The 14,672-nt window shown below is 40.3% G+C and overlaps 1 protein-coding gene across 2 annotated transcripts in view; it reads right to left on the reverse strand.

The window, feature by feature from the left end:
• Window positions 1–14,672, reverse strand: part of LRPPRC (leucine rich pentatricopeptide repeat containing) — a 103,097-nt gene that overhangs the window by 74,652 nt on the left and 13,773 nt on the right. For both annotated transcript variants that reach the window (XM_083348558.1, XM_083348557.1), the window contains exons 2-11: window positions 13,375–13,571; window positions 10,388–10,510; window positions 9,344–9,465; window positions 9,209–9,267; window positions 5,327–5,413; window positions 4,190–4,316; window positions 2,696–2,840; window positions 2,262–2,416; window positions 1,430–1,535; window positions 1,237–1,344 (exon numbers count right to left, since the gene is read on the reverse strand). In XM_083348558.1, the coding sequence (XP_083204684.1) occupies window positions 1,237–1,344; window positions 1,430–1,535; window positions 2,262–2,416; window positions 2,696–2,840; window positions 4,190–4,316; window positions 5,327–5,413; window positions 9,209–9,267; window positions 9,344–9,465; window positions 10,388–10,510; window positions 13,375–13,571 (1,229 nt within the window). The remainder of the gene's footprint in view (window positions 1–1,236; window positions 1,345–1,429; window positions 1,536–2,261; window positions 2,417–2,695; window positions 2,841–4,189; window positions 4,317–5,326; window positions 5,414–9,208; window positions 9,268–9,343; window positions 9,466–10,387; window positions 10,511–13,374; window positions 13,572–14,672) is intronic.

Consider the following 14,672-nt stretch of genomic DNA (forward strand, 5'->3'; position numbering starts at 1 on the left):
ACTGCTTGCCTATTCATCTTCTCATTTCTCCTTTTGGCAAGAATCATGAAATCTACACTTACTGGGAAAGAAATAGGATTAAATAAAACATAGCTAAATTTGAGCTTGTTGTGGTATATATAGTTTGGGGATAGTTGGAGGAGATGCAAAACACTGCCAATGATTTTTAATTCAAATGTTGTATTAGGATATTCTCCCCAGAACTCTTAAGCATTTTCAGGAATGTAAAGAGTTAACACGACTGTTGTTTTATAAAGACTTTTCTAAAAAAGACTGCCACTTTTATTGCCAGAAACAATTAGGGAATACATGTTTCAGCATTTAGCCTAAGTTGGAATATGACTGTATATTTTAAAATAAAATTGCAATATGAACTGCCTGCTAAAAGCTCTTTTTTGTTGTTTCTGCATTTTGTTTGTCATCCATGTCACACTAACAACTCTGCATCTCATTCTAAAACACATTATACTGTGAAATAAGATGAAAAAGACAGTTTTTAATTTTCCCAAGGGGAAAGTACTTCTCTTAAAAGCATCTTTTTATCAGTCCATTCTTTCTGAATAACCAATAATGCAAACCAAAGAATTAGATATTGTCCTTTAAAATTTAATATTTGCTCAATTCTTACTCATATCCCATAGACACCCCCCTCTGTAACAGGGGAAAGTGTGTGTTAAATGCTTAAGCCTACTTAAGAATCCAAAAACTGAACATTTTAGTCCTTCAATCAATATGCTGTCAGATCATGATAGTTCATTCAACAATGGAGGTTTTATGCTTTTATTATTGTAACTAAGTTCACATTTAACTTATCATTGCAAAGAAACATGAAAACCTCATCTAAAAGATTTCTTTTATATTTAGAGGAAGAATTTGCACAAAGTAACCTGATTTTAACATCTTCCCTAGATTTTAGTATTGTGTCTTTCAAGTTCAGAGTATTAAAAGACAGCCAAGGCTAATGTGACAAATTGAACCTTGGCTACAACCAAGCTAAAATAATAATTGCTCTTTGTAAAGTTCCAAATGTGACATTAACACTGACAAAATAAAGTAAGAATGCAGTATCTTTTCAAGGCAATTGTTGTGATATACAGTATACCACCACATAAAAAGACAATGTTTTGATATAGAGTTGTGCATGTTGCCGAGTTGTTCTCATGTGCAAATACGTTTCTTTCTATAGGATTATGTCTTAGTATTAATGATAACCAAAATCTGATTAGAAATACTAACCTTCAGTATTTTTCTTTTCCTGGTGCTGAGCAAGCAATGGCCAAAAATAGTGAGGTTTGAGACACAAGCCTTCTTCTTTTATTATCTTCATTATATCAATAGCTAAATCTTAAAAGATCCAGAAAGAGAAAAGTTAATGAGTATAACATATACACTAAAGTGTTCAACAATGTTAAACAATGAAAAGAAATACCAGTTTTCTTTGCTTCCAATGCAAAGAATAAACTCGATAATAGAGGTGAAGGGTGTAAGTTGCTTGCTTTTAGCTCATTGCAGAAATATTTCATCTTAGCCAAGGGCTGCAAGAAATGAAAGATTTAGGGAATTTTAAGCTCACCACTTTTCAACAAATCATTCAAAATCACAATAATAAAGCATAAAATCTTGAAAAACAGATTTTTTTTAAAACTTTGACTGGGAAACCCATATTACAGTTAACAACTATGTGAAACAGTGAAAGACTGGGGAAGAATTCCTTGGATTTCAGTCCAGAATACAGACAAAAAAAAAAGAGTAAGAGACAAGAGAATGTGATCCTGTTTCTAAGTAGGAATATGGGAAGAACTTATTTCATTGGTAATCTATGGAATTAGTTGGGGAGAGGAAGATAAGAAGTGCATAATGAAACCCTAACAGATCAGATTATGTTTAAGAAAGTAAATAAGCTAGATCTAAAAATCTGCCAACAGAAATAGCAAGACATATGGAAAGCTTTCTGCCAATTCCACTCTACATAAATCCCCAAGAGACTCACTTACAAATATGAATTTGTGAAAGAGGATTGGTCAGCTTTCCATAGCACAACCCATTCCACTTAGAAAAGCCCCAAAGATTTTTAAAAGGGTCCAGTGACTGGCAGGGGAAGGAGGGATTGAGAAAGTTAATTGTTCCCGAGCCTAAACTACAATAGAACTCAACTTATTAATTTGAACACATCTTTTAAAATCAACCCACGATAGAAAAAAAATCATCTTGAGAAATTTTGTTAAATGTAAGCAGAAATGCACTTTTAAGCCTTCACATACCATTTCCATGTTTATACAGTGTTGTAAGAAAAAGTTGCACTGGGTATTGTGTTTTTCACAGGTGAGCCCTAATGCCACAAAAACTGACCGCAGAACTTCAAAAGCTGTATCTTCTAAGTTAAATGTTATTAATCTCAGGCAAAGATTCTTTACATCTACATGTTGGAATAAAAACAAGAGGGAAAGTTATAAGTTGTAAGATTTTGACAAAGAGTTTATAAACATGCGTTTTCTGATAACCTCAGTAAAAGGGTATTTTGATGTGCATTTAAGCATATATTCAAGAAATATACTCTACCTACAATTCTGGTTCTATGGCTGCTGTATAGATACGACACATCAATACATCTCATTTACCTTATATTTCCCACAACCTGTCATTAACAGAATAAAATAAACAATCTATATCCCGAACTACTTGCAGGAAAATATACCTGGTATGCCTTCTTTACTAAACTTTATCTTCTCCAGAATATTTTGTATATACTGAGGATATCCGGCCTTAGCAAGAGTAAAAATGATCTCCATAAAATCTCTTTCAGAAAGATAAATTTCAGTCTTTTCAATATTTTTCAGCTCCTATATCAGAAAAATGTCATCTGTTAGTGTTGTCATAAACATCACAATTGCTGTTCTTTTATTTAATTTTGTGGGTAAGACAAAAATGAATCTAGCTGTCATTTATAGACTTTTGAGAAATGTAGCCCTAATTAAAACTATAGAAGAAAGTAGGCTTAATATGAAGCAAAAGACCATTTTACTGCCTTATGATCTGGCTATTAAAGTATGCAATTTCATGAACATTTAACTCAATTCAGCCATCTTTAGTAGTTGCTAACTTCCCCAGTACTACCCTCAACAATACAGGTATCTTGCTATGTGTCTGTCAAATAAAAGAACACACTGTTTTCCAAAAAAAGCAGTATCTATAGAAAAACTCTCAGATTAATAACATGCCTACAGGTACCAAATACTGATTTAATACTGATATATTGCATTGGCTAATTATGTAAGCAAGCCTTAAGACAATAATACTAGACAGCTTATCGAAAAATTGTCACTGCAGAATTCAAATCCATGACACAGCTTAACACAGTTATTGCTTTGCTTACTAACAAAATTATTGTGGCTAACATTAACAACAGGTATAAGATTAATGAAATGTTCTAAGTTTGATGGCTTCTATCTCACTGTAGACACTTGCCAAAACACGTGGACTATAAAACAATGAGACTTCAAAATAACTGCAAAGGACTAAAATAGAGTAAGTCTTCGTCTATTTATACATGCTGAATTAGCACAGCTCTTATTGAGGTTTTCGTAAATAGCCTTTTTTTCTTTCTGTGTCATTATACCATTTCTTTCTGTCAGCCCCACAACTCCCTACTACTTTTGTACATATGAAAGGAAATAGTTTAGGCATGCATAATCAATGATTCCTTTTAAAAAAGGGATACTTTTATAGACAATTAATTTTAATTAGGAACATTTCTATCCTAGACCTACCTCTATTTGCAGCATTGCCGTTATATTTATTTGTCTATATATGCAAGGGTATCAACTACAGATATTTCTTGGATGAAAAAGATATATGAAGACCCAGATTGTTGGGGGCAATTAAGCTGACTTTGTAATAATGCCGCTTGGGTGTGTGTGAAAGCCCTAACAAGCAGGCATATACAAAGAATGAAGGCTACTGCTAAGCTTGTAAGCCGCCCTGAGTCTTCGGAGAAGGGCGGGATATAAATGGAATTAAAATAAAATAAAATAAAAATACTGAATGAACTTTAGGTAGCTCTGGTAATCCTAAATTGACGGGATATGGAAATTGGGCTTTACATGGGATTTGTATTTATTTTATGTGTGTATTCATACAGTATTCCCTGTGCAATTCTAAAGGATGTAGCTTTACAAACAAAGGGCATTACCTCTTCAATTCGGTTTATGTCACCTTTTTCAGCATATGCATTCAATAGTGCCAAATAAGTTTCCGAACCAGGTTCAATTTTAGTGTCTTTCATGACAGAAAGGATGTTGATTGCACTGTCCATATCTCTGAAATATTATGGAGAAAAATACCATACATGTGTATTTCACTTATTTTAAATATATATATGGTGTCAAAATTACATGTATTTCATGACTGACATTTGTCCTTAGCCCATGAAACCAGAAATCCAGAATCAAACATTTATTAACATTTAATTAAATGGCTGTGTAAAAGGAAATGAGTGCAAAATTAAAGAATACCTGTAGCATGTATTAGAAGAAAAGCATCAAGTTTTAAAATTCTATTTTTTTTACATAAGGTGCTCAGGAACTATGTTAAAAATGAGAGCAAACTACTAAAAAAAGATGGAGTCACAGCAAAAAAAGTATCACAAGTATATGAGATGTGGATATTTTCAGCAATTTGAGATTTGGATTGATCCAGTAATAAATATTGAATATCTCTCTGAAAAAAACACACTATTATGTCAGAAAAATCCTTTCCAACAGCCCACTATAGGCAGCACGATTATGTCCTCATGCTGCTTCTGTCTGTGGTTTGGATTTTTAAAAACCTACCTAGCCAAATTAAATCTTATCTAGCCATATTACTTGTTTAATGACATGCATATGACACTGAACTTTTATGTATATTAAAAGTAATAGATTGTTGTTCTATAATCAGCATTATGGCAGAAAAGGGATCAAAACTCTCCTTCTCAAATTTGCTTAGCCTGCAACAGCTATTTTCAAATCCCAAACCAATTTTAAGAGATGCATTTAATGTAATTTCACATTGTGCAGGCCCTTAGGATGTTTCTTGGAACATTGATCAAGCAAACTCACAAATCCTAGCAGACACTCACAAAAAGTTATTGTTTCATATTAATGAGCAGAGCTGCTTTTATTCAAGAAATCCTCATTCATATCAGCATGGGCAGAGATCTCTGACTAAGGTAAGGAAGTTCATTATGAAACGTACTTTATTGTAACTATTCAAACTATTTAAAAATATAATTGCCTAATTAAGATTAAGCTTAGACAATGGTTTAAGGAGAATAACAAACATAAATTACCCAGCTTTTGCATGACCAGTGACAAGGGCGCTGAAAATCAACTCTGTTATTGGGAGATCTTTGCTTTTCATAATATTAAGAATTTTGCTGCAAATGAAAACAAAATCAGAAATATTTTCTCTTGAAAATAGGAAAAATATATATAGACAGATAGTTAATAGACAGAAATGACACCTACATTTATTTTGTTAAAAGAGCTATGGAACAATATTCTAATTTAATTTAATTTAATTTAATAACATTTATATACCGCCCTTCTCCCTGAGGACTCAGGGCGGTTCACAGGGCAGAATAAAATAACCAATACAAACATTAAAAACAGATTAAACAATTGCCCTAGTTAAAAACAATATAATACAACGCTAAAAACCCCCAGAACAATTAAAAAACAAAAAATAAAACAACCCCAACACTCCCCCTCAGGCTAGGCCGGCTTGTACAAACAAAAATGTCTTGAGATCGCGGCGAAAGGAGCGAAGATCGGGCGCCATCCGGAGCTCTACCGGTAGCTGATTCCACAGCTCCGGAGCGCCCACAGAGAAGGATCTCCCCCTGGGGGCCACCAATCGACATTCTCTGATCGGTGGCACCCTGAGGAGGCCCTCTCTGTGGGAACGCACAGGGCGCAGGGAGCTTGATGCCGGCAGCAGATGTTCCCTAAGGTACTCCGGCCCCATGCCATGGAGTGCTTTGAATACCGTTACCAGTACCTTGAATCTCACCCGGAAGACAACTGGCAACCAATGCAGCTCACGGAGCAGAGGTGTAACGTGGGAGTATCGGGAGACTCCCAACACCACTCTCGCGGCTGCATTCTGTACCAGTTGGAGCTTCCGAGTGGTCCTCAAGGGCAGCCCCATGTAGAGAGCGTTGCAGTAGTCCAGACGAGAGGACACGAGCGCATGAGTGACCGTGCACAGATCATCCCGGCTAAGATAGGGCCGCAACTGACGCACCAGGCGAACCTGTGCAAAGGCCCCCCTAGTCACGGCTCCTATATGATCTTCCAAGGTGAGCCGTGAATCTAGGAGGACCCCCAAGTTGCGAGCCCTATCTACGGGGGGTAATAATTCACCCCCCATAGTTAGAGATGGAATATCCGAATAAACCCGGGATGAAGATATGCAAAGCCACTCAGTCTTGTCGGGGTTGAGCTGGAGTCTGTTCCTCCCCATCCAGACCCGAACCGCCTCCAGGCAACGGGACATCACGTCGAGGGCATCACTGGGGTGGTTTGGGGTCGAAAAGAAAAGTTGGGTATCATCAGCGTACTGATGATACCCAACTCCAAAGCCACGAATGATCTCACCCAGCGGCTTCATATAGATGTTGAACAGGAGAGGCGAGAGGACCGACCCCTGAGGAACTCCACAAATGAGAGACCTCGCGGTCGACCTCTGTCCCCCTGCCAACACCGACTGCGAACGTCCCAAGAGATAGGAGGAGAACCACCGTAAAACCGTGCCTCCCACTCCCAATCCCCTGAGACGCCGCAGCAAGATACCATGGTCGATGGTATCGAAAGCCGCCGAGAGGTCTAATAGGACTAGGACAGAGGAATGCCCCCTGTCCCGAGCCCTCCAGAGATCATTCACCAGCGCGACCAATGCCGTCTCCGTGCTGTGCCCGGGCCTGAAACCCGATTGGTACGGGTCTAGATAATCCGCTTCATCCAGGACCAGAGGGAGCTGATGCGCCACCACACTCTCAACAACCTTCGCAAGAAAGCGAAGGTTGGAGACAGGACGAAAGTTATTCAATACAGCAGGGTCCAGGGCAGGCTTCTTGAGGAGAGGCCTCACCACCGCCTCCTTCAAGACGGCGGGGAAGATACCCTCACTCAAAGAAGCCGATATAACTGCCTGGAACCAGCTGCGTGTCCTCTCCCGGGCTGCATAAACCAGCCAGGAAGGGCACGGGTCCAATAAACATGTGGTGGTGCTCAGCCTCCCCATGATCCTGTCCACTTCCTCCGGAGTCACAGAATCAAACTCCTCCCAGATGATATCGACAAGACCACCCGTGTCCTGATCGTCAGACTCTGCCCAGTCAGAGTCCAAACCGGTCCGAATCCGAGCGATTTTGTCTGACAGATGTTGGTTAAACTCCTCGGCACGGCCCTGCAAGGGATCCTGCCTCACCTCCTGATTTAGGAGGGAGCGAGTCACCCTAAACAGGGCGGCCGGGCGATTATCTGCGGACGCGATAAGGGTGGCGAAGTGGTTAGACCTCGCCTCCCTTATCGCAGCGAGATAAGACCTAATGTAGGCTCTTAGTCGCAATCGGTCGGATTCGGATCGGCTGGACCTCCAACCGCTCTCTAGGCCCCGTCTCCGACGCTTCATCTCCCGAAGCTCCGCAGAGAACCATGGAGCTCGACGGGATCTGCACCGGGTCAGGGGCCGCAGGGGTACAACTCGATCAAGAGCCTCAGTGGCCGTCCTTTCCCAGGCTTCCACTAAGGCATCTGCCGAGCTGTGAGCAAGGGAGGCAGGTGGGGACCCCAGAGCTGTCTGGAACCTCTGGGGATCCATTAAGCGTCTGGGGCGGTACCATTTAATTGGTTCCAAACACCCACGGCGGGGGGTGGCAAAACGGAAGACCAGCCGCAGGAGATGATGATCGGTCCATGACAGGGGCATAATAATTGGAGAGCCCCCACCAAGATCATCTAACCACTGTCCAGATAAAAAAACTAGGTCAAGGGTGTGGCCTCCCTCATGAGTCGGTCCCGAAATTACCTGCGTCAGGTCCATGGCCGTCATGGAAGCCATGAACTCCCGGGCCAACTCAGATGATCCTCCCAGCGATGGTAGGTTGAAATCCCCCAAAACTATAAGTTTCGGGAACTCAACCACCAGCGCAGAGAGGACATCGAGCAGCTCAGGCAGGGCTGCTGCTGCATGACTAGGCGAAAGGTACACCAGCAGCAAGCCCAACTGCGCACCAGGGCCGCATCTCAAAAAGAGAGACTCACACCCGACTATCTGAGGAACAGTGGCCTCCCGCGGACACAAGGTCTCCCTCATAACAACAGCCACACCCCCACCCCTACCCTGAGCCCGAGGCCGGTGCAGCACCCGGAAACCTGGTGGGCAAAGATCAACCAGAGGAATCCCGCCCTCTGGGCCCAACCAAGTCTCCGTGATGCAAGCCAGGTCCGCCTGCTCACCCTCGACCAGATCACGAACGAGAGGAGCCTTATTAGCGACGGACCTGGCGTTCAAATACACCAGCCGGAGCTCAGGGGGCTGCACACCCTCACTCCCGGGACCTTGGGGTAGAGCCAGAGGGTCGGAGTGCCTCACCGCTTGTAAGTAGCGGAGAGGCCTTCCCTGAAATCGATACGGCCCTCTGCTCCTCCATCTGCTGCCATTCCCTGATGTCGTGGGAATAGGTAGCCCCACGACCAGCCCTGGAGCCCCGGAGGTGACCGACCCCCGCTCCTCCCCCCAGCGATCTCCATCGGCCCTAGCCAAAACAGCGGTAGTTGGATAGCCCCCCTTATCCAAACAACCAAAAGAACCCTCCCGCTTCCCTAACCCCCTAAAAAATTTTGAAAGAAAAATGATCAGGGGCCTCTTATTAGGTCTACGACGCTAAAATTTGATTAGCAAAAAGGAATATATATCTACCATTATCTAGCAATATTTACCATTCTGCCTGAGAATCACTTTTTTAACCTCAAGGAGATATTTTAATTGAAATTCTTTGAGACCCATAGGTGGATTGCTGGCTTCCCACTCATATATTAAGACTATGGCCTAATCAGAAAAATATTTGTTGAAAATTCTCCAAGATTTGGAGTAAGTTATACTATACTCAACATAAACACAAATTGTCCCCCAAGATTTATCTCAAGCTATTTGTTTATGTTGTTACCTGGATCCATCAATATCTCCCTTGTTGCAATAGGCAGCAATCAGTCGCTGATATGTGACCTGTAAAACAGAATTAAATATGAGAACTGCTATTTATTAAATAGTACAGTAAATAATGCCTTTATGAAATACCTACTCGATTGGGCTGGACATCTGTTTCTTCCATTTTTGTTAGGAATTCATCTGGAGAGAAATCATGTTCATTCTGGAGATAAACTTTTAGCAAAGCGTTATAATGGCTTACGTCAAATACAACACCTAAGTAAGAAATTGTAAAGAAAAATAAAATTCAGTACAATAAAAAGTTCACGTGATTGTTTGACGCAACAGTAATATTCAGAAACTGAACTAAAAATTAAGACACATCAGATTTTGGCAGTCCTGGTTGCTTAACCAAACCTCAGCTTAAAATTGGTCATTTTTGGTACTGTTTTCCTATCCAATGACAACCCGTACAGGAAGAGTACGATCAGTTGTTGATTAACACACACACACACACACACACACACACACACACACACACAAACTATCGATCACGAATGAGGGGAACTGATATGGTTGGTAGCAGATCCAATCTAAAATTTCTCCATTAAGTAGAGGAAGGATAAGTTATACACTTCAGTACATGGCATACTGTACAATAGTTCCTGACATTTGATTTCTTTCAATTATTACTTTTTAAGTTTGCAGTAACTTGGCACAGAAGTAACATACGGAATCTAAGTCATTTAGGCAGGGGAGAAAGGGAAGGAAAAAAAGTGAGTGTTCTTATTTTCCTTCTGTAGCACCAAGTCGCAGTTTGTAGCTAAGTATAAAGCATCCAAACTGATGCTGAACACCATAAGCTGTTATCCAAAAGCTAGTTCAAGTTAAGAAGCCCAGGTGGAAAACTGCACAAAATTACATCTAATAACCTGACAAGCAAAACACAAGATCAATAAACTTAGTCTCAAAAGCAGTAAACGTAAAACTAATTTAACTGAAGATAAAATAAAAATAGTTTGCTTTTACTATCAATCCCCTAGATGTCAGCATAGCTCTCAAAATATGGAAGCCAACCTGAAAAATGTCATAGCAACCAGTATTAAAGAATAGTCAATACAAAGAATATTATCAAACCATTTATTTTTTTAAAAAAATACATGCTATTCTGTACGGTTTATTTTACTTAAGAACATACCAGCATCTTTCAACTTTGTCCACATGGTATGAGCAAGGGCTGTTCTTTCATGTGGAAGTAGCTCAGGCAACAATGAGCCACAGCTTCTTAACAGCAGCAAGGCCTGGTTACCATTTGGAAAACCTAAATTAGAACAAAATAATTTAGAAATGCAACAACTTTTAACTTTCCATAAATAAGAAGTTTTGAACAGTTTAAACATTCTAGTCTTTCTTTGTATAAATTAGTAATGGAAAACAAATCAAACTTTACAGAAAAGGAAAATATACAGTCTTAAAGACAAGGTTTAGTATGCCCATGCATATTTGACTAAAGATACACTGAATTAAAGGGACGCGGTGGCTCAGTGGGTTAGGACACTGAGCTTGTCGATCAGATGGTTGGGAGTTTGGCGGGTCGAATCCCGAGTGCCGCGTAACCAAGTGAGCGCCTGTTACTCGTCCCAGCTTCTGCCAACCTAGCAGTTCGAAAACACGTAAAAATGCAAGTAGAAAAATAGGAACCACTATGGTGGGAAGGTAACAGCGTTCCGTGCACCTTTGGCGTCCAGTCATGCCGGCCACATGACCACGGAGATGTCCTCGGACAAGCGCTGGCTCTTCGGCTTTGAAACGGAAATGACTAGGACGCATGTGCGGGGAAACCTTTACCTTTACCACTGAATTAAAGATATACATGAACAGTTAGTCTTTGGCACACAACAGAGCCTTGGTGGAGCAGTGGGCTAATGCCTCCTTAAGTAACACCAGCTGCCAGCAATAAGTGCAGGTTTGCATCCCACCAGGCTCAAGGTTGACTCAGCCTTCCATCCTTCCGAGGTAGGTAAAATGAGGACCCAGATTGTTGGGGGCAATTAAGCTGACTTTGTAATAATGCCGCTTGGGGGTGTGTGTGAAAGCCCTAATAAGCAGGCATATACATAGAATGAAGGCTACTGCTAAGCTTGTAAGCCTCCCTGAGTCTTCGGAGAAGGGCGGGATATAAATGGAATTAAAATAAAAATAAAATAAAAAATATATTGGAGCCTGCCCCTTATAATCATTTATTTTATTTATTTAATTGGATTTATACTCAGGGCGGTTTACAGGGTATTTAAAACAAGAAATACAAAAGTTAAAAACAATTAAAAATAATTACAACAGTCCCTGAAAAAGTCATATGTTGTGACATTAGTAAAATAGGTCAGTCACATGACCAGCCCTATTTTTTGATGGTTTTTGCAGGAATTTTTAAGTAAACCAATGGAGGCCCAATCGTCAAAATTTCAAATCAAGGACTTAAGCCCCTTTTATGGGTCAGTTATAACTTTGAATGGTAAACGACTGGTCATAGCTTGAAGACTACTTGTTTGTTTTCTACACTTTATTATGTATGTTGAATTATGCATCTAGCTATTATTATAGACCCTCATTAGACTTCTCCAAATTGTCTGGAATCCTGCTGGACCATTTGCAGCTTTTGCGGAAGCCATCACAAAATGGAGTGAGTCAATTTACAAAATGGCTCCATGAAGAAAAAGAAAACACTGAACATAGAATATTAGGAAAAGTATGGAATAAAAATTATAATTCTGGAGAAAAAAAGAAATCCACTACAAAGTAAAAATATACAAGACAAGAGGAAAGCCCATTTTGCCAAATCTTAGGGGGAAATGACATCTACAAACTATTCAATGTGTGAAGATTTTAAATAAGCTTTTAAACACTTAAATGTATAGTATGGACACTATACAATAGATACTGAAATTCAAAATAATTTATAGTTATGAAGAACCACTGTATGGATTTGCAGGTTGAAGGGGGGGAAGGGTAAACTGAATTTTCTATTAAAGATATCTAGATAACTAAAACAACAATGGTTTTTCCTTGGTTTGATATTTTAGCCTCTTGGGCAGAGGAGTTATGTAGAAGGGGCTTCTAACTTCTATAACATCACACTTGCAACATTTTTATGCGGCACATTTACTGCTCATATATACAGAATTAAAATTCTTATTGTAGGCCAGGCATGTCAAACTGCTGGCCCACCGGCCAGATGCGTCACACCAAAACTGCGCCCACCCCATTGCCAGCAATGGGGAAAAAGTTGCGATACGTCGCACGTCACCTGACTTCTTGAGTTTGACAGGCCTGTTGTAGGCCCTCTAAAACAGGGCTTTTCAACCTTTTTAGAGATTGTACCACTTTTAGGACATGACAATATTCGAGTACCACCAGTGCTTAGCAAGGGGTCAAAAACTTGATGACTAAAAAAGGGGGAGGGATTTGGGGTTTTACTCTTAGATTCATTTGTTGTTATAGAAATGACTAGTTTATAATATGGAAAAGTACAAAATTGAGGTTCAATATTAATGCTTCCTTCTACTGCAACAGAGAAAGTCGGAAGTCAATGCCTTTTCTTTTTCCCTTCTCCCCCTCACTTTTTTCCTTTTTTCTTTCACCCTTCGCTTACAAAAGCCCTCCCCCCCTCTCTCTCTCACACACACACACTTTGCTCAGAAAGCATTCCCCCCTCTCTCTTTCTCCTCACTGCTTCTCTAACAAAAGCCTTTTCTCTTCTGTCTCTTTCTCCGGATTCTTTTTCCCCCCTCTACCTCTCCAGCCAAAACTGCCTCCTTTTATATCCTCTCCTGTCTCCCCCCCTCCTTTCTCTCCCGGGTGTGCCAATCCTGGGGCCTTTGTCTTGGCCCAGCAGCCCTGCAGCTCCTGAGGACTCTCTCATGGTGAGTCCTGCACTGCACCACTTCAGCTCGTTCCCTCCCCCACTACTCTTGTCTAGGCTAGGCAGGGTTGCGTACCACCTGCCAGGTGCCAATGTACCACCAGTGGTACGTGTACCACTGGTTGAAAAGCCCTGCTCTAAAACAAGATTCCAAAAGAAATAAAAATGTTGCATTTGTTAAAAAACAATATCAATAATTAATATATTAATACAACATTTGCAATGGTGATGTTCAATAAGAAATTAACATTAAGACAACTCTTTACCTGTTTTGCAGGCATCATGAAATATGTGTTCTAACAGGGATTTAGTAATGCACCCATTTCTTCTGATAGAAGTGTCCATTTTGTTAAATGCCCAGTCAAAAAACTGTATCTGCTTTTGTTGAATAGGGAACTGCTCTTGAACATCTCTGTTTTCTTGGACTGCAATTGTAAAGAGCCTTGTTGGGTACATTAGGAATCTGCAAATCAAAACAAAGTCTTATGATGCACCACAATACTTTCCTGTTAAGTAAAAATTACTACAAGCTACTTAATTTTATATCTAAAATGTTAACAAAGCAAAAGAACCCAAAGTTATCACCAGTGCTAGTTATCAAATCAATGGGCATTACAGATTAAGGCAGTTTCACATATTAATTTAATCAAGGGTGTCATGCTAGTATGCGCTACCATATCCTTTCACCTTTCATCCCTAACAAGAATTTAAAACCAACAAATCTTTGCAATAAATTCCATTTTTTCTTAATCAAAAGTAGTAGCCCCACTAGATTCACATAACATGGATCACCTGGATTCAGGAAGGTTCGGGCTGGTAGAGAATGGGATTCTGTATGTGTCTTGATTCATACCCAAACATTGCCCCAGTGATAGGAACCACTCATGATGGAGGAGAACCATTGCCACACAATATTCTCTGTTCCCAACTTTTACAGCTATTCTAGAAGGATATCATGATTAAAAAAGGTATCAAACATAGTTGAGATTCCACAAGACTAAGAAAGTCATCCTCCCACTATCCCAAACACAAGAGTGACCGCTGCCGTTTCTGGTCTATATCCATGACTGAATTTGAACTGAAAGGGCCCAGATAAGCTCTCTCTCCCCCTAACCCTATTGCTTTCTCAACAATCTTCCTAAAAAAGGAAAGTAAGAGATAGTCCAAGAGTTATCCAAAACCACTTAAGGAATGGCTTCTTTGGGGTGGGGAGAGGGCTAATATATACCACTGCCTTTTTCATGTCAAATGACATCATCCCCTCTTACAAGGGGATTTGCTATCCCTTGAACCTAACTTGAACTTAACCTAACCTAACTAGCAACAGAAAACAATCGAACCAGTGTCTTGAACTTCAAAAGAGCTGACTTTAACAAACTCAGAAAACCTAGGAAAGATCCCATGGATGAAAACCCTAAAGCGGAAAACAACCCAAGAAGCATGGGAAACTCTCAAAAATGTGATCATGAAAGCCCACACCAGCACAATACCACTGAAAAAGAAAAACAAGACATTCAAGAAGAAACCAGCATGGCTGCACAAAGATCTCTCTGACAAACTGAAA

Source organism: Vipera ursinii, assembly GCF_947247035.1.
Source record: "Vipera ursinii genome assembly, chromosome: 1".
Classification (NCBI taxonomy): domain Eukaryota; kingdom Metazoa; phylum Chordata; class Lepidosauria; order Squamata; family Viperidae; genus Vipera; species Vipera ursinii.